The sequence below is a fragment of the Orcinus orca genome, chromosome 1, assembly GCF_937001465.1.
Source record: "Orcinus orca chromosome 1, mOrcOrc1.1, whole genome shotgun sequence".
In the NCBI taxonomy this organism is placed as follows: domain Eukaryota; kingdom Metazoa; phylum Chordata; class Mammalia; order Artiodactyla; family Delphinidae; genus Orcinus; species Orcinus orca.
This window is the reverse complement of record NC_064559.1, coordinates 157,906,014-157,923,890: the sequence shown is the minus strand read 5'-3', so window position 1 is coordinate 157,923,890 and position 17,877 is coordinate 157,906,014. Positions and strand designations below refer to the sequence as shown.

Genomic DNA, 17,877 nt, shown 5'->3' with positions numbered 1-17,877 from the left:
AACACCAGCCAGAACACATAGCTAAAGGTTAGACCCATGAACCAGACAATCCTGGCTGGAGTTAGGGGAAGATCACAGCCCTGTGGGTGTGTGGATATGTGTAAACCCCAGCTCTTCTTTAAGGAAGAAGTTTGAATTCTGTCTCCCCTCCTCAGTGTGACTCAGGCTACCAAAGCAATCGGATGGGGTGGAAAGAGCTAGGTTTTTGAGCCAGAGAGAGCTGAACCAGCCCTTGGCTCAGCTGTGTGGCCTTGGGCAAGTCACTTAACCTCTCTGATCCTAGGTCTCCTCATTGTTGAGCAGCGATGACAATTCCTCTTCCCTTGTGGGGTTATAGGGCAGGTAAATACTAAAGTAAAGCCCCTGGCATATGGCAGGACTTAGAGTCTATCTGTTCTTACTACTGTACTAACCAGCTTGGCTCAGTTGAACTTTGTTTAGGTGCTAGGCTGAGCCTGAGGACACAAAGTCGTTAGTGCTAGAAGCTTTGGGCACAATGTACATCTTACTGTGTGACCACAGGGCAAGTCAGCTAATCTCTGAGACATCTCCCCTGCAGCTGGGCATCATGATACTTCCTGTGCCTTTCCTACCTCACGGGGTTATTAGAGGATAACAGGAGACAGAGTAAAAGGCATTGCACAGAAGTTGTTATTATTATAAAAATAATAGAACACTGATTAATATATATGAGTGCTTACTTTTCGCCATATACTAGTTTAAATGCTTCCCATGCCTTGCCTGATTTAATTTTAATTTTTTTTTTTTTTTTTGCTTTTCATCTGATTTAATTTTAATCCTCTCACAGTTTTGCCAGGTAGAGGGGGTGGAGCAGGGATTCACTACTAAGGATCTTGGGGGTACTTTCTGGGATACTGATGATGTTCTGTTGTTCTATATCTTGATAGGGGCATCGGTTACATGGGTACATGCATTTGTCAAGGCTCGTGCGGCTGTGCAATTAAGACTGATACATTTCATAGAATATAAATTATATCTCAATTAAAAATTGAATGCATAGAATAATATATTGTAATGTGTTGCGGTTGACATGAGTAACATTATGGAAATAATTTCATTGCCTCTCACCACTTTGTCTGCCAGCAGCCTGGCCTTCATAACCCTTATTATATCATCACTGACAGGAAGATTTTCAGCATCCTTCCCAGTCTTGGGCCATGTGGATATAAATATATTGCTCCTACCTTTCCAGTTTTTCATACTTTCTCTCTTATCAAAAGTGGACAAACTGGTAGGATCTTTGCCAGAATGTTAAGAGGGATGTCATTTCGGGATGATGTAAATTTTACTTCTTTTTCTTTTTCACTGTATTGTTTGAGTTTGTAACAAGAAGCATGTATTTTTTTTTTTTATACTCCGAAACACAAAAGTTCATCTTGTCTTGGCCGAGAAATTTATCCATGGGACCACATTGTCATTTGAAAACTTTGGGTTTTATACCATGGTTAGTAACAAATTTCCTTCCAAGCAGCAGACTCTGTGGGTGATTGTTTAGTAGTCACAGGGTCTCGGTAAAGGGATGATTTCAACCATCCCTTGTCTGTCTCCACCATGCCGCTCCTGTTCAGTCTCTCTGTGGTCTGGGGCACACAGAGTGAGTTTGGGTTGCTTGGAGGTACTCTCCAGCAGTCTGCCCCTCTCACCTGCCTGCTTCTCCCTGTGCACAGAGTCTTACCTGGCCCTCGATGAACCGATGAATAACATCACCACGTCCCTGGGGCAGACGGCAGAACTGCACTGCAAAGTCTCTGGGAATCCGCCTCCCACTATCCGCTGGTTCAAAAATGATGCACCTGTGGTCCAGGAGCCCCGGAGGATCTCCTTTCGGGCAACCAACTACGGCTCTCGGCTACGGATTAGAAACCTCGACACCACAGACACGGGCTACTTCCAGTGCGTGGCGACGAATGGCAAGAAGGTGGTTTCTACCACTGGAGTCTTGTTTGTCAAGTTCGGTAAGCGGCTTCCTACTGGGGATGGCCTTTGGCCCTCAGCCTCCGCGGGGGTGAGGAGGTCCTGGGTGTGCCCAGCAACACAGAAGCTGGTCCTCTTGTACCCATTTTAGAAATAAGTAAACCAAGGCCCAGCAGTTAAGTACTATGATCACGGTCACCCAGCCAGTAAACTGCAGAGCAGCAGGGTCCAGATAGGTCTGACCTCAGCCCCAATTCTAAGTCACCGCATCAGTGAATTCTTCTCAACGAGAATGTTCCCTGTCCAGAGAAGTTGGGAAGATTTCCAGCACGCAGGCCCCTTTTCTGTCCAGCTGCCATCACAGACCCCCGCCTGCTGTTGCAATGAACGTCCGCATGCTCATTCAGCCTCCCACTGAAACTCACTGCATCTCGTGAGGATGCCTACTCTGACTCATTTTTTAGCCCTTGTCTTAGCATTTTTCAGGCTCTGAACTGTGGGATATAGACACAGTCTCACTGGTATGTTTTTTCATAGAGGTGGTTGGGGGAGCTGGAGCAAAATAATAAATTCCAGAAAAATAAATATCACCTCGGGGTGGCTGAGAACTTTAGTCCGTAATGGTTTGACTGTCCTGATGTTCACCCTCCTATAACCCAGACTGACTGTTTCTTTTGTTTTTCTTTCATTTCTTCAGGCCCCCCTCCCACTGCAAGTCCAGGGTCCTCGTAAGTACTTAGATCTTCTTTCTTGTCTTTTTTAAGCGCTTCTCCAGAGTTGCTAGGGCAAAGGCAATGTTGTCCTCTGCTTGGGTCAAAACACTGTGTTTCCAGATTTCATTCCATTTTGCCCTGCCCTCATTCCATTTTGCTTTTTCTTTGATATGAAGATTCATAGGAGACCAGCACTGGCAGTAATCTCAAGCATGGTAATGTTGATTCTGAGCAATCAAAGCAAAAAGTCTACTTACATGTACTATTTTAAAATTAAGCTAACATTTAGTTACAATGGGTTTGGTAAAATCAAACAAAAAAAATGAAACACTGCTGGCTTAGGAACCTATACTCTAGTCTTTGCTTAAAAGGCTCTGTTCTCCGTTTCTGCAAATATTTCTGATGCTTTAGTTATTGAACAGGTCATCTGTTGGGTGATCACTTTATTTTTATTCCCTTTAAAAAACTCAGGCAGAAGTTCTGACTCACCTAGGAGAAGAAAGCCCTGTGTCTGGATGAGAGTTACATGGAAGTTTGATTCATTTTGAGTCCCTTATTAATAGAGTCTCAAGATTCAGTTTCTTTAACTGACACTATTGTTGATACATTTTTCCTTTTCTGGCTAAGGGAATCTCTTCTTTCATTGTAGGAGCATTCACTTGGGATATTTTTATTTATGTATAATTTTTATTTGGGGGGGAGACCCATTTATTAAAACCCTTGCTCTGCAAGAAAATATATTCCATATTTTGTAGATTTCTGAAGTAAAACTTGCCGGGTTCTGCCATGAGAGCATCAAAATGCCTGGCCTTGACTAAACCAATGGCAAGTACAACAGCCGCTTAATTTGCTCTAATCCTCTCTGCACCTCTTAATTACAGTGTGGGATATTTAAATATATTTGTGTGTTCCTGGAGGCCCAGTGGCCCACAATCCCATTAATAAAACAGGTAACGGGTAAAAATAAACATTGGCTTTCAGCCACACTGTTCTGCTATTTCATCAGCCAATTAAAGGCAACTGTTAAAGAGTCTTTAAAATCACCCAAGTGCTAACTGCATTCTACTTGCTCAGGTAGAAAATGCTGAGTCATCTTAAAACAGATCAGAAGTGTGGTCACTGTGCCTTGCATTTCTTTCTCCTTTTTTTAAAATAAATTTATTTATTTATTTTTGGCTGCGTTGGGTCTTCGTTGCTGTGCGCGGGCTTTCTTTTTAGTCGCGGCGAGCGGGGGCTACTCTTCGTTGCGGTGCACAGTCCTCTCATTACGGTGGCTTCTCTTGTTGCGGAGCACAGGCTCTAGTTTCGCGGGCTTCAGTAGTTGTGGCACGTGGGCTCAGTAGTTGTGGCTCGTGGGCTCTAGAGCGCAAGCTCAGTAGTCGTGGCACAAGGGCCCAGTTGCTCCGCGGCATGTGGGATCTTCCCGGACCAGGGCTCGAAACCGTGTCCCCTGCCTTGGCAGGCAGACTCCTAACCACTGTTCCACCAGGGAAGCCCTGCCTTGCATTTCTTAAAGTTAATCTTTTTTTTTTTTTTTTTTGGTGAACTCACTTATTGGTTGATATGTGGAATCCTTTTGAAGTCTTATTTAAGCAAAGATGAAAACTTTTGTTACTGGCTGTAAAAATGCTTCCCACTCCGGTACCTTATTTGTTCCTGTTAATCTGAGTTTCAAATGTTGTTGATAATCTGTGTCCTAGGTTGATTAATGTGGTTCACTAGTCTGCCTTTGCTATTAAGCACTGGGCTGTTGACTTTCCACCTGTTGTATTTGTATCAGAGTTCCTTTTTTTAGTATCAGAATTATTTTTAAACCCTTTTATGTCCTTACTTGAAGTTTTCATTCTTTCTTTGCTGCTACCTTTCTGATGAACCCAGTCTATCTTCCATGGTTTTTAATTTCATACAAAGATAGCATTCTGCTTTTCTGAGCTGCTATCTATGGAAAGGGTATTGAAGTTCCTTAAGGATGCTCAACCGTAGCTAAAAGTATCCTTTGATGTCAGGAACTCTGTTTTATGTTAGCTGTCCATTTATCCATCATGTTAATCGGCAATAGCATGAAATGTACAGTTGCCATGTTTTCTTGGAGGGAGCTGCAAAAAAAATACAATCAAAGTTGGAAATCCTGCAGGGCCTTCTGCAGCTCAATCTTTATCCTCAGTTTGGCATTTTGATACCCTTTTCTCTCATTCCCTTAGAAACTGGCGATGTATCCTGCTTTTTTCTCCTTTCTCAGCTGCCACCACTTACCCTATCTCTAAGAGTTCCTTTCTTCCTAAGGCTTACTCCCAGATGGAATGCTAGTTCCCTTCTGTATCCTCATAGCCCTCAACCAGCAGCCAAACCTCCCTACAAGGGGACAGGCAGGACGTAACAACATAATAGCCATGGGGAGTATCACCGCATTGAGGAGTGCTCTGAAAGCCTTTCGTCAAACTGCACAGTCCTTTCCCAATGCAGGAGTGAAGTGCAGTTATAAGATTGCTCTGTTTACTTAAAGGCGGCACCGCAAGAGTTACTGCAAGGAAACCAAATGCAAGTTCATGACGCACCCTGACATTTGGAACAGTGAACTATATTAGGTGTATGAAACCTGGTGAGAGCTGAGTGCCCACTGAGGCCACAGGGCTATATACCCCTGGACTGGGATGGGCTTGTAGGGCCCTGGGGACTATGGCCCAGGAAGGCAAAGTATGTGAGGCACTCACCACTCCCTCTAGGGACTGCATCAGGTCCTCACATGAAGCTTCCAGGATGGCATTTTAGTTTGTAGTAGGAGCAAGTTAGAGCTGTTGGTTTGGCTTCTGTTCATAGCTGCAGGCTAACTTTCTTCTGTCATTGCTGGGTCCTGCCCACCTCTAACAATGATCGGACCTGGGGCATGAGCACAAGTGGAGGCCCACATACCACACATGTACATATTTAAATGTTGTAAATCAAGCTAGCAAACTGCTCAGTGAAATATGTTCTGTCCTCCCACATTGACACATATGCCTTCATAATGACAAAAGTTAAAAATACATGCAAAATTATGGTTTGTATATGACTGGAAGCCAGGTGCTATCAAAAATGACTACGTAAATCATTCTTCTTCATGCCTGGATATTCTGTAAAGGGGGCCAGAGATATTATATGTAATTCATAGATTGTTATATATTCGTTCCATTAAAACATTTTTATTGCCTTCATTTCAGCAGAATGAATACCTAATGTTGTTCTAAACGAGATTTTCACACAGTGTGTATTCTTTTGACATTCTGTGGCTTGTAGGTGCATCACCGCATTTTCTGCTTTGATACTCGCGTGGCATTCTCCCTGTGTGTGTCTCCAAATTTCCTCTTTCCATAAGGACACCAGTCATATTGTATTCGGACCCATCCCAATGACCCCTTTTAAGCATGATTACGGGGGTAACAGATTACCTCTGTAATCAAGTTACCCTGTTTCCAAATAAGATCACATTCTGAGCTGTTGGGGATTATGACTTCAACATGTGAATTTAAGGGCACACAATTTGACTCATAACATGTAATATTACAAAATTTTTCTTAGCCATGTGAAACTGTTGCAAATATACTCTCATGTGTGAGAACTTTCAGAAGCGCTGATTGGAGTACAAAGCAAAACAGGCAAATGGATGCTCGGTTATACTGGGAATGATAGTTTGTTGTACAAGAATCTATTGCATTCAGACTGGGAAGAAGAATTTGACAAGTTGATTAATTTATCTTTTTTCTTACTGAAGTGCTTTTTTTTTTCGTTTAAGCTACTATTTTTTTTAACATCTTTATTGGAGTATAATTGCTTTACAATGGTGTGTTAGTTTCTGCTTTATAACAAAGTGTATCAGTTATACATATACATATGTCCCCATATCCCCCCCCTCTTGCATGCCCCTCCCTCCCACCCTCCCTATCCCACCCCTCTAGGTGGTCACAAAGCACCGAGCTGATCTCCCTGTGCTATGCGGCTGCTTCCCACTAGCTATCTATTTTATGTTTGGTAGTGTATACATGTCCATGCCACTCTCTCACTTTGTCCCAGCTTACCCTTCCCCCTTCCCCCTCCCCATATCCTCAAGTCCATTCTCTAGTAGATCTGTGTCTTTATTCCCGTCTTGCCCCTAGTTTCTTCATGACCTTTTTTTTTTCTTAGATTCCATATATATGTGTTAGCATATGGTATTTGTTTTTCTCTTTCTGACTTACTTCACTCTGTATGACAGATTCTAGGTCCATCCACCTCACTACAAATAACTCAATTTCGTTTCTTTTAATGGTTGAATAATATTCCATTGTATATATGTGCCACATCGTCTTTATCCATTCATCCGATGATGGACACTTAGGTTGCTTCCATGTCCTGGCTATTGTAAATAGTGCTGCAATGAACATTGTGATACATGACTCTTTTTGAATTATGGTTTTCTCAGGGTATATGCCCAGTAGTGGGATTGCTGGATCATATGGTAGTTCTATTTGTAGTTTGTTAAGGAACCTCCATACTGTTCTCCACAGTGGCTGTATCAATTTACATTCCCACCAACAGTGCAAGAGGGTTCCCTTTTCTCCACACCCTCTCCAGAATTTATTGTTTCTAGATTTTTTGATGATGGCCATTCTGACCGGTGTGAGATGATATCTCATTGTAGTTTTGATTTGCATTTCTCTAATGAGTAGTGATGTTGAGCATCCTTTCATGTGTTTGTTGGCAATCTGCATATCTGCTGTGGAGAAATGTCTATTTAGGTCTTCAGCCCATTTTTGGATTGGGTTGTTTGTTTTTTTGTTATTGAGCTGCATGAGCTGCTTGTAAATTTTGGATATTAATCCTTTGTCAGTTGCTTCATTTGCAAATATTTTCTCCCATTCTGAGGGTTGTCTTTTGGTCTTGTTTATGGTTTCCTTTGCTGTGCAAAAGCTTTTAAGTTTCATTAGGTCCCATTTGTTTATTTTTGGGTTTATTTCCATTTCTCTAGGAGGTGGGTCAAAAAGGATCTTGCTGTGATTTATGTCATAGAGCATTCTGCCTATGTTTTCCTCTAAGAGTTTGATAGTGTCTGGCCTTACATTTAGGTCTTTAATCCATTTTGAGTTCATTTTTGTGTATGGTGTTAGGGAGTGTTCTAATTTCATACTTTTATATGTACCTGTCCAGTTTTCCCAGCACCACTTATTGAAGAGGCTGTCTTTTCTCCACTGTATATTCTTGCCTCCTTTATCAAAGATAAGGTGACCTGAAGTGCTTTTGCCACCGCAACCCTTCCTGCTCTCCAAGCAGTGTCCATCACTTCCACTGGCAGTGGCACAACTCACAAACCTTCACAGTATACAATCATGGTTGTCTTCTGTTTCGAGGACATAGGGTAAGAGATGTTAGAGAAGGGATCCCTAGGACCAGAACAGTGTTAGTCGGTCACGGGAGTGGATGTTTAAGGCTTGGATCACTGTGCCAGCACTTAGTGCCAGATCCCAGAGAGTCCCATGTGTACTCTACACTTATTCAGTTTATTTTCTATGTACTTCTGGTATGTGGGCCCGGGACAGGGGCCTTCTTCTTCTTTTTCTGTTTTTTTTAATAACAATTTTACTGAGATATAGTTCACATGCTATAAAATTCACAATTTTAAACTATAAAATTCAGTGTTTCTAATATATTCACAGTGTGGTGTAACCTTCACTACTATCTTATTTTAGGATATTTTCACCATCTCATAAAGAATCTCCTCCCAGTCCCTGGTAACCTCTAGTCTGCTTTCTGTCTCTATGAATTTACCTGGTCTAGAAAGTTCATATAAGTAGAATCATACAATATTTGTCCCTTTGTGTCTGGCTTCTTTTATCTAGCATACTGGTTCCAGAGTTCATCCACATTATAGCATGTGTCGGTACTCCATCCTTTTTTATGGCTGAATAATGTTCCATTGTATTCCACGTTTTGTTTATCCATTCATCTCTTGCTGGACTTTGGGGTTACTGCCACTTTTTGCCTATTCTGAGTAATGCTGCAATGTTTATGTACAAGTTTTTGTGGGGTGTGTGTTTTCTGTTCTCTTGAATGTATATCTAGGAATGGAATTCCAGGGGCATATGGTATTTCTATGTTTAACTTTCTGAAGAACTACAAAACTCTTTTTTAAAGGGCTGTACCATTTTATGTACCCTTTTATACTCCTACAAAGAATGTATGAAGGTTCCAATTTCTCCTATGTTCCTTCTATTTATTTTAATTATTATAACCATCCTAGTGGATGTGCAGCTGTTATTTTTTTCATTGTGATTTTGATTTGCATTTTTGTAATGCCTAATGATGTTGATCATCTTTTTATATGCTCATTAGCCATTTGTATGACTTCTTTCGAGAAATGGCTGTTCAGAGTCTTTGCCCATTTTTAAATTGGGTTTTTTGCCTTTTTATTCTTGAGTTGTAAGAGTTCTTCACATATTGTGGATACTGTACCCTTATCAGATATATGACTTGCCAGTATTTTCTCCCACTCTGTGGGTGTCTTTTCATTTTCTTAATAGTGTTCTTTGAAACAGAAAAGTTTTAAATTTTGATGAAGTTCAATTTATTATTATTTTTATTTGGTTGCTTGTGCTTTTGAGAAACCATTGCCTGATACAAGAGCACAAAGATTTATTCCTATCTTTTCTTCTTACTTTTATAGTTTTATTCTTATATTTAGGCTTTTGGTTCACTTTGAGTTAAATTTTGTCTATGGTATGAGGTAGGAATCCAGATTCATTCTTTTGCACATGGAAATCCAGTCTTCTCAACACCATTTGTGGAAAAGACAATTCTTTACCTATTGAGTTGTCTTGGCACCCTGTTAAGAACCAACTGACCATAAATGTATGTGTTTACTTCTGGACTCTCAATTCTACTCCATTGATCAATGTCAATATTCTTTATGCCAGTTCCACACAGTCTTGATTACTGCAGTTTTGTAGTAGGTTTTGAAATCAGGAAATGTGAGTCCTCTCTTTCAGTCAGTGTTCTACTGGAAAAACAGAGCCAGAGATTTATTGCAAGGAGTTGGCTTGTGATTGTGTGGGCTTGCTAGCCAGGTCTGAAATCCATAGGGTAGGGTAGGGTGTCAGGAGGAGCAGGCTAGACTCTCCTCGCCAGGTACTCATGCTGCAATCTATAGATATAATTTCCTCTTCATCAAGGAAGCCTTACTTCTGTGCTAAAGGCCTTTCAACTGATTGGCTCGAGCTCACTCATTTATGGAGGATGATTTCCTACAGTTAGTCAGCTGTCTGTAGATGTTAATCACATCTACCAAGTACCTTCACAGCAACACCTAGACTAGTGTTTGAATAACTGGGAACTGTACCTTGCCAAGTTGACACATAAAACTGACCATCACATCCTCCAAAATTGTTCTTCTTTTTGAAGATTTTTTTCCCCTATTCTGAGTTCCTTTGCATTTCCATATGAATTTTAGGGACAGCTTGTTAATTTCTGCCAAGAGGCCAGCTGGGTTTTTGATACAGATAGCATTGACTCTATAGATCAATTCGGAGAGTATTGTCATCTAAAGAATATTGAATCTTCCAGTGCATGAACATGAGGTGTCTTTCTACTTAATTTCTTTCAATAATGTTTTGTAGATTTCAGTGTACAAGTTTTACTCTTTTATGTTAAATTTATTCCTAAATATTTTATTATTTTTCTTGCTATTGTATATGGAATTGTTTTCTTAATTTAGTTTTCAGATTATTCATTGCTACTCTGTAAAGATACAACTGATTTTTGTAAGTCGATTTTATATCTTATACCCTTACTAAACTCATTTATTAGCTCTCTGTGTATATGTGTGTGTGTGTGTGTGTGTGTGTGTGTGTGTGTGTAGCTTCCTTAGTATTTTCTATCATACGATCATGTCATCTGCAAATAGAAACTGTTTTAGTTCTTTCTTTTCAATCTAGATGCCTTTTATTTCTTTTTCTTGTCTAATTGCTGTGACTAGAGCCTCCTGTACGATGTTAAATAGAATTCGTGAGAACAGATATTGTCTTTTCCCTGATCTTAAGGGAAAATCTTTCATGATGCTAGCAGTGGGTTTTTTGTAGATACCTTTTATGAGGCTGAGGAAGTTCTGTCCTTTTCCTATTTTGTTGACTATTTTTTATTATGAAAGGGTGTTGGATTTTGTCAAATGCTTTTTCTGTGTCTATTGAGATGATCACAATTTTTTTGTCCTTTATTATATATTAGTGTGGTGTACTACATCGATTAATTTTTAATGTTAAACCAAGCTTACATTCCTGGAATAATTTCCAGTTAGTCATGATGTATAATTCCTTTTTATATGTTGCTGGATTGAGTTTGCTAGTAATGTTTTTGAGAATATTTGCATCTATGTTTATAAAAGGTATTGGTCTGTAGTTTTCTTTTTGTATGATGTCTTTGTCTAATTCTGATGTCAGGATAATACTGACCTCTTAGAATGAGAAGTATTCTCTTCTATTTTTGAGGAAGAGTTTGTGAAAATTCTTCCTTAAGTGTTTGGTTAAAATTTACCAGTAAAACCATTTGGGCCTGAACTTTTCTTTGTGGGAAGTTTCAAAATTACTGATTCGACTTCTTTACTTGTTATAGGTCTATTCAGGTTTTCTATTTCTTTATGAGTCAGTTTTAGTGGTTTGTGTCTTTCTAGGAATTTGTCCATTTCATCTAGATTATCTAAGTTGTTGGCATATAGTTGTTTATAGTTTCTCTTATGTTTTTTAAAATTTCTGTTGTGATTTTTGCTCCTTTCATACCTAATTTTAGTAACTTGTATTTTCTTTTTCTTTATTTTCTTGGTGAAACTAGCTAGTCTAGCTAAAGGTTTGTCAATGTTATCAATCTTTTCAAAGAACTGCCTTTTGTTGAAAGCTGGGCATTTAAATAATGTAATGTGGCAACTCTAGAAATCAGATCACCTCCCTTCTGATGTTGCTGTGTGTTGTTGTTGTTCCTGTTTGTTTAGTGACTTTCCTGGAATAATTCTGAATAGTCTATATTACCCCATCATGTGTGGCTACTGAAGTCTCTGCTCAGTTAGCTCAGTGATCAGCTAACAATTGGACAGAGATTTCTTTAAACCCATGTCTCCCATCCTTTGCCGAGGGGTCCCATATGTGTTTGGGGGGATTACCCTTAGCACTCCAGCAGTTTATAATTCTGCCTTTGCTTTCATTTCCTTCTTGAGCATGGCCTCAAAGTTAGCCAGGGCTTTCTCAGGTCTTTCCTGGGCATGCACACAACCCCTCACATGAGTGCATCCTTCTACATCCCCAGGAGTATGTCAGAGGTTTTCAAAGCCTGCCTATAAACATCTCATTCCTTAGATCCTCCCTTTGAGCTTTTGAGCTTTTTGGCCAGGCTCTTCTTTTCCCCAACTGGTATTGTTACCCCAGACAACTATGAGTTTTTTTCAGCAAATGTCCTGGAGCTAGGGCTTTTCCACCGAGAAGCTCTGAGTCCAGTCAAAAGAAATAATCAAGCCCTGTGAATGGGGCTTTTCCACAATGCTGCTGGACAAGGCAAGTCATGCCGGTTCTCTGGAGATGTGGCTTTTGAGGCGCTCCAACCCGTCTGCCTCCTCCAGTGATCGCTAGGCTGCTGGCATTCACAGCTGCTGTTGGGGGGAAGCTGCTGCTTTTCAAGGCTACTGCAGAACTCAGAAGAGGGAGATGAGAATAGGGCAAGTTAAAATTCCATAGGGCTCTGATCTTACCAAATTTAAGTGTTTTTTCTTGAATAAATGCTCCTCAGAGTATTACAAGCCTTTGGCTAATTTCCAGAGTTATGAAAATGTTGATTTTCACAATTTTTTTTGCCACTATTGATGCTTTTATGGAGGAACAGAGTTTTGGAGGTCCTTACTCTGTCATTCCATATTTCTGCCTTCACCTGGGCATCTTATTGATGTCACAGACAGTACAGGGTGGGTGCTGTCTCAGGAGGCCAGTGAGGCCCCAGGGTATGTTCCATTTGATGACAGCTTCCCTTTGTTGAATTTCTTCCCCCAGTAAGGCAACGGATGGGATTTTTTTACATGCATCACCTCTCTGCCCCAAAACAGCTCTCCAGGGAACATGTTTTGAGCCCCGTATTATTGAAAAGACTCAAAAAAGTAAAATGACTTTATTTCGACTTAGTTCATATTCGACTTCTTCAGTTTTAATCTTTTGGGATCATTATATTTATTAGTTGACCCCAGTGAGGCCTGGGGAGCACCAATCCTGTATCACTCATGTTTGCCTGAGGTCTCCTGGTATATATCTTGAGCCTTCTAACAGGCAAACAGATCCAATACAGCAAACACTAAGCATCAGTTCAGTCCAACAAATAGTTATCAGTCACCCACAAAATGCCAGGCTCTTGTCCAAGCTCTGTGGAAACTACAAAGACCAAGCTTTTCCCTGCAACTGCTTAGCCAGTGTGCTGGGGCCTTCCGCTGCCTCAGCAAGTGCTTCTGACCCCTCCAACCCCTCTTCCCCATCTCCCCTGCCACCCTCCTCTCCGCCACTCTCATATCCCATTTGAATTTCGTACTAAGGCCGCTTAACCTTCTTCCGCCCTTGTCTCCTACAGGCGATTTCTCATCACAGAAACCAGAGTAGCTTTTAAAAATAACTTCTGCCCTGTTAGGCCCCTCACCCCCCAGGACTCCCCATTTGGATTGATTCCCAACTTCTTGCCCTGATGTGTAAGGCTCCCTGCCTCCCTCTGTGGCCTCCCACCTCTGACATTCAACTCCAGCCACGCTGGCTGTGGTTCTGTTCCTTGGACTCTCCAGGTGTGTTCTGCAGGCCTTAGGATTTCTGTGTTACCCCTTCTCTCTACCTGGAAGGCTTTGTTCCAAGATCTTGGCGTGACTCGCTCCTTCTCGTCATTCAGTGCTCATCTAAAATGTCACCTCCTCAGAAATGACCCCTGAATCTGAAGTAGCCCCCGGCATTTTCTATCATATAACCCTGCTTCATTTATATCAGAGTTTTTATCACTACCTAACATTTTCCTTTTTTATTTATTTGTTTGTCTACAGACTAAGCTTCATGAGGTCAGGGCACTGGCTGCTTCATGTACCAGTCTATCCCAGTCCTAGAACATAGCCAGCATTCAGTAAATAGTCACTAAAAAAAAAAAGGGGGGGGTGGGGAGAAAAACAGGATGTAAGCATCCTTTTCTACAAGGTGGCGATAACAGTACCTATCCTATAGGATTATCATTGGCAGTAATGAGACTATGACTATGGAGTACTTAACACCTAGTAGAACTCAGTAAGTATTCCTCCAATGAGTGAGATAATATTTGTTGACTGACTGACTATACTGTTCCACTATCTTCTGACACATGAAAAATCCCAGCATGGGGCCTGGTAGATAATTAAAGTGCAATGAATTTAAGTTGTATTTCTTTTCTTTAATCCTGTCAGGTCTCCTGCAGAATAAGTCTGTAGAAAGATCATGATTTTAAAAAAAGTATCTCATAGAGTTGTTGTAAAGGTTAAATAATAAGATGATGTGTGTAACGTAGGTAGCACTGTACCTGGCGCATATTAGAAGCTTCATAATATTGACTGATGTCACCATCATCATCACTGCTGTTTTAGCAAAGAGGCTATGCCTTCTTTCCAGCTAGAGTCCCTCTGGACGGTATATCTTGCTGTGAACACCAGCCAGGTACCTTGAAACCTTTATCCCCTTTCCTCTCGCTGGCCTTTGGCTTAAGTCCCTTTCTGCAGAAAGACAAAGTGACCAGCTTTTGATGAATTTTTTCCTTCTCTTATCTCAGCCACAGTGAAGAAGTGTAGCTGGGTGCCGGCCCAGCCCAGGAAGTGTTAATGTAATTTTCAATTCAAGATAAACTTAAGGCTAACTTTCAACACAGTTACTCAGGCAGTTCAAAGGTGGAGGTGCCCTGCAGAGGGGAGACAGGGAAGTCCCTCAGCAGCTGGCCCAGGACACAGGGGGCCATGGCTCCAAGTGAAGTAGCTAACCTCCATCTCTTCATCAAACCGCTTGAGACACAGTGCTCTGCAGAGAAGGGCCAGAGGGAGGGAATGTGGAGAGATTAGATAAGAAGGATTTACCGATCCCACTGGGGGATGGATCCAAAAGTACAGGAGGTTGAGAAGCCAAGCTCTTACATCCCAATCCACCCCCATCACTCAACAATTCCACTGTATGACTAAGGTGTGGAAAGCTTCCAATTAGAACGATACTTGTGAACATTGGCAAAGTGTATCTGTGTGTGCAGGGCACATTTAAAGGGAGAAGAGGGAAGATAAGTCCTTGCTTTCTAGGAGCACATGCTCTGAAATGAGCTTCTCAGTCTATGTGTTAGTCATAAGTGTATCCCCACACCTAACACAGCACCTAGCACATAGTAGGTGCTCAACAAATGTGTATTAAATTGAATATCTAAGAGTCTCTGTTCTGAAATACTTTCTCCACATATGGCAAGGTTTTATTAATTTGCTTGACACATTTTTATCTAGTTCCTTCTATGTTCCAGTCTTCTGATTCTTAGAAGCTGTTTTTAAGTCATACAAGTGGATGCCAGGCAACAAAACCAATCTAAAAGTCCTCATTCAACATGATTTATACTTTCCTTTCCTGTATTTATGAGCTCTAATATCAGCTTCTGCTATAAGTTACAGAGCAAGTACTTTTCTCAAGAAATAGTAAACATTTCTACCCCAATTCTGGCTGTGGGTGAACAGGAAGCCCCAGAGGAATCAGAGTGTGGTTTCGAGCACTACTTCTTAAATTAATGTACTTTAATTTAATGTAAATTCTTAAATTAATTTACTTCTTAAATTAATGTAATGTAGATGTAAGTCACCTGGGGTCTTGTTAAAATGTAGATTCAAAAGGTGTAGGTCCAGGGGCTTCCCTGGTGGCGCAGTGGTTGAGAGTCCGCCTGCTGATGCAGGGGACAAGGGTTCGTGCCCCGGTCTGGGAAGATCCCACATGCCGTGGAGCGGCTGGGCCTGTGAGCCATGGCTGCTGAGCCTGCGCGTCCGGAGCCTGTGCTCCGCAACGGTAGAGGCCACAACAGTGAGAGGCCCGCGTACTGCAAAAAATAAAAAAGGTGTAGGTCTGGGGTGGGGCCTGAGGTTCTGCATTGCTAGCAGGCTCCTAGCAGGTACAGGTTCTGGTGCTGCTGGTCCACAAACTTTGAGAAGCAAGGGTCTAGAGAAAAGGCCGCTGTCTGGATTCTAGTCCTTTCTGTGTCATTCACTAACCAGTGACCCTAGAAAGAATGCTTACCTCCTTTGGGCCTCAGTTTCTTTATTTGCAAACTGAAGAACCTGAGTTCAATGTGATCCAAGAGTTCTTCTAACTCTTAATTTTATGGCTCATTGGCTCTATTTGCTGTTTCCTTTATTATAGTAAGATCTCTTCGAGTTCTGAATGTCATGCAGTTTGCTCTTGCGTTCTCTTTCTCTGCTCTGAGGTGTTAATTGTCCTCTTTTTATCTGACATGTACATCCATCCTGCCCATTCCAAGCATGATGGTGTATAGTTAGATCAATCGGTGAGAATGATTTTGCAGAGAACTTCCACACAGGAACCCTCACCATCACCACCACCAGATTCTGCAGTGGTGTGATATTGTGCCCTTCTGGGTGAAGAGGAAATAACTATTCGTTCTGCTGGTCAGTAGCAGGCTCTGCTCGCCTCGGTTAAATAGAGCAGCATTTTCCTGCCATATTTCTTCACTAGGCTCCTGCCTTGAGGGCTGAGTTCCTCTGCTTAAAGTTAAGCAAGGGGATCACAGCAGGAAACAGTGTGATGTAGTATTGGAGACAGCCCTCTGGTGTCTTCACTTGGGCATTTTTTTTTTTTTTTTTTTTTTGCGGTACGCGGGCCTCTCACTGTTGAGACCTCTCCCGTTGCGGAGCACAGGCTCCGGACGCGCAGGCTCAGCGGCCATGGCTCACGGGCCCAGCCGCTCCGTGGCATGTGGGATCTTCCCGGACCGGGGCACGAATCCGTGTCCTCTGCATCGGCAGGCGGATTCTCAACCACTGCGTCACCAGGGAAGCCCCACGTGGGCATTTTTAAAGCACTGATCAGATGACCTTGTTGCCTGACTGGCAGGCCCTGAAGGCTCATAGGAAAATAAGGACACTGGTTTGCATGTGTGACTTGTGAATACAGGGTCATTACTGATTCATATACTCATAGAGCTTTACAAGAGAAACAACCAAATCTTACAACAAACACAATAAATGAAATGTGATGAATAATCTTGACTCTGCTAAAGGTTGATGATGCTACTCAAAGATCAGCAACAGATAGAAGCTGCAGCCGTGCCTAGACTGGCAGGACAAAGGGTAGAGGCAGTTTTACCGGAGCCCGGGAATAGCGTCATCTGTGAAGGTCGGGATATTGGCAAGCCTGTCCCGTGGGCACTGGGGCTCCCCCTGATCTCCCAGGGCAGAAAGAAGGGGGAAGGCAACTTGGCTTCTCCCTTCCTCCCCACTTCCAAATGCCAGCCAGTGCCTCCCATTAGGGGAACTCTACAAGAAGCCAGCTGACACAGAAAGCCTGAGAATTGCAGCCTGCAGAGGTTGCCTCCCTTGTGCATGCTGAGCTGAGCAGGGGAAGGGCGAGGAATGAATCTGAGGGCACATAGCACCAACATTAATACCCCAGATTGATTTCTATGCCACTGGAAAGCTGGGGTGGAGGCAGGCTAGGAGGCAACTCTGAGTCAAAGATAGCATATTCAAAGTTGCTGTCCCTGCCTGATCTTTGGGTGGAACCATCCAGTGGACAGTTTGGGTTGTGGAACTGGGACCTGGGATAGAAATCAGTACTGAAGGGGTAGGCATGGTAGTCATTTTGCCTATGCTGATGGGCAAAGCTTTGCAGGAGGTGAAATTCCCAAGAGAGATTGTAAAAACGAGCAAGAATAAGAAGACACCTTACATTTGTATGACTGTAATTTTCAGAACCTTTTTTCCTATGTCTTTTGACCTTACAGCCATCCAATAGCTTTGACAGCATAGCCTGGTGCTCTACTTTCCTGCCTAGAAATATAGACAAATTGAAAAATGATCATGTCTGTGCTTTTTCTTATCATAGTAAGTTCTTTTAAATTGTGTAGAGAGGTGCTCAGAGTCTAGACCTCAATGTTTATGAACTCTTGGAGGCTAAAAACAGAGAAAGAAAACTTCTAGAAATTTGCTTCTTGGGACTCTACAGACAGA

General features: G+C 41.9%; 1 protein-coding gene across 1 annotated transcript in view; it reads left to right on the top strand.

Annotated features, from left to right (window-relative positions):
* Positions 1-1,688: 1,688 nt before the first annotated feature.
* Positions 1,689-17,877, top strand: part of LOC101274376 (inactive tyrosine-protein kinase transmembrane receptor ROR1) — a 92,334-nt gene continuing 76,145 nt past the window's right edge. Inside the window, exons 1-2 of the mRNA XM_004281614.4 lie at positions 1,689-1,976; positions 2,633-2,663. Coding sequence (XP_004281662.2) covers positions 1,715-1,976; positions 2,633-2,663 — 293 coding nt within the window. The 5' untranslated portion in view covers positions 1,689-1,714. The remainder of the gene's footprint in view (positions 1,977-2,632; positions 2,664-17,877) is intronic.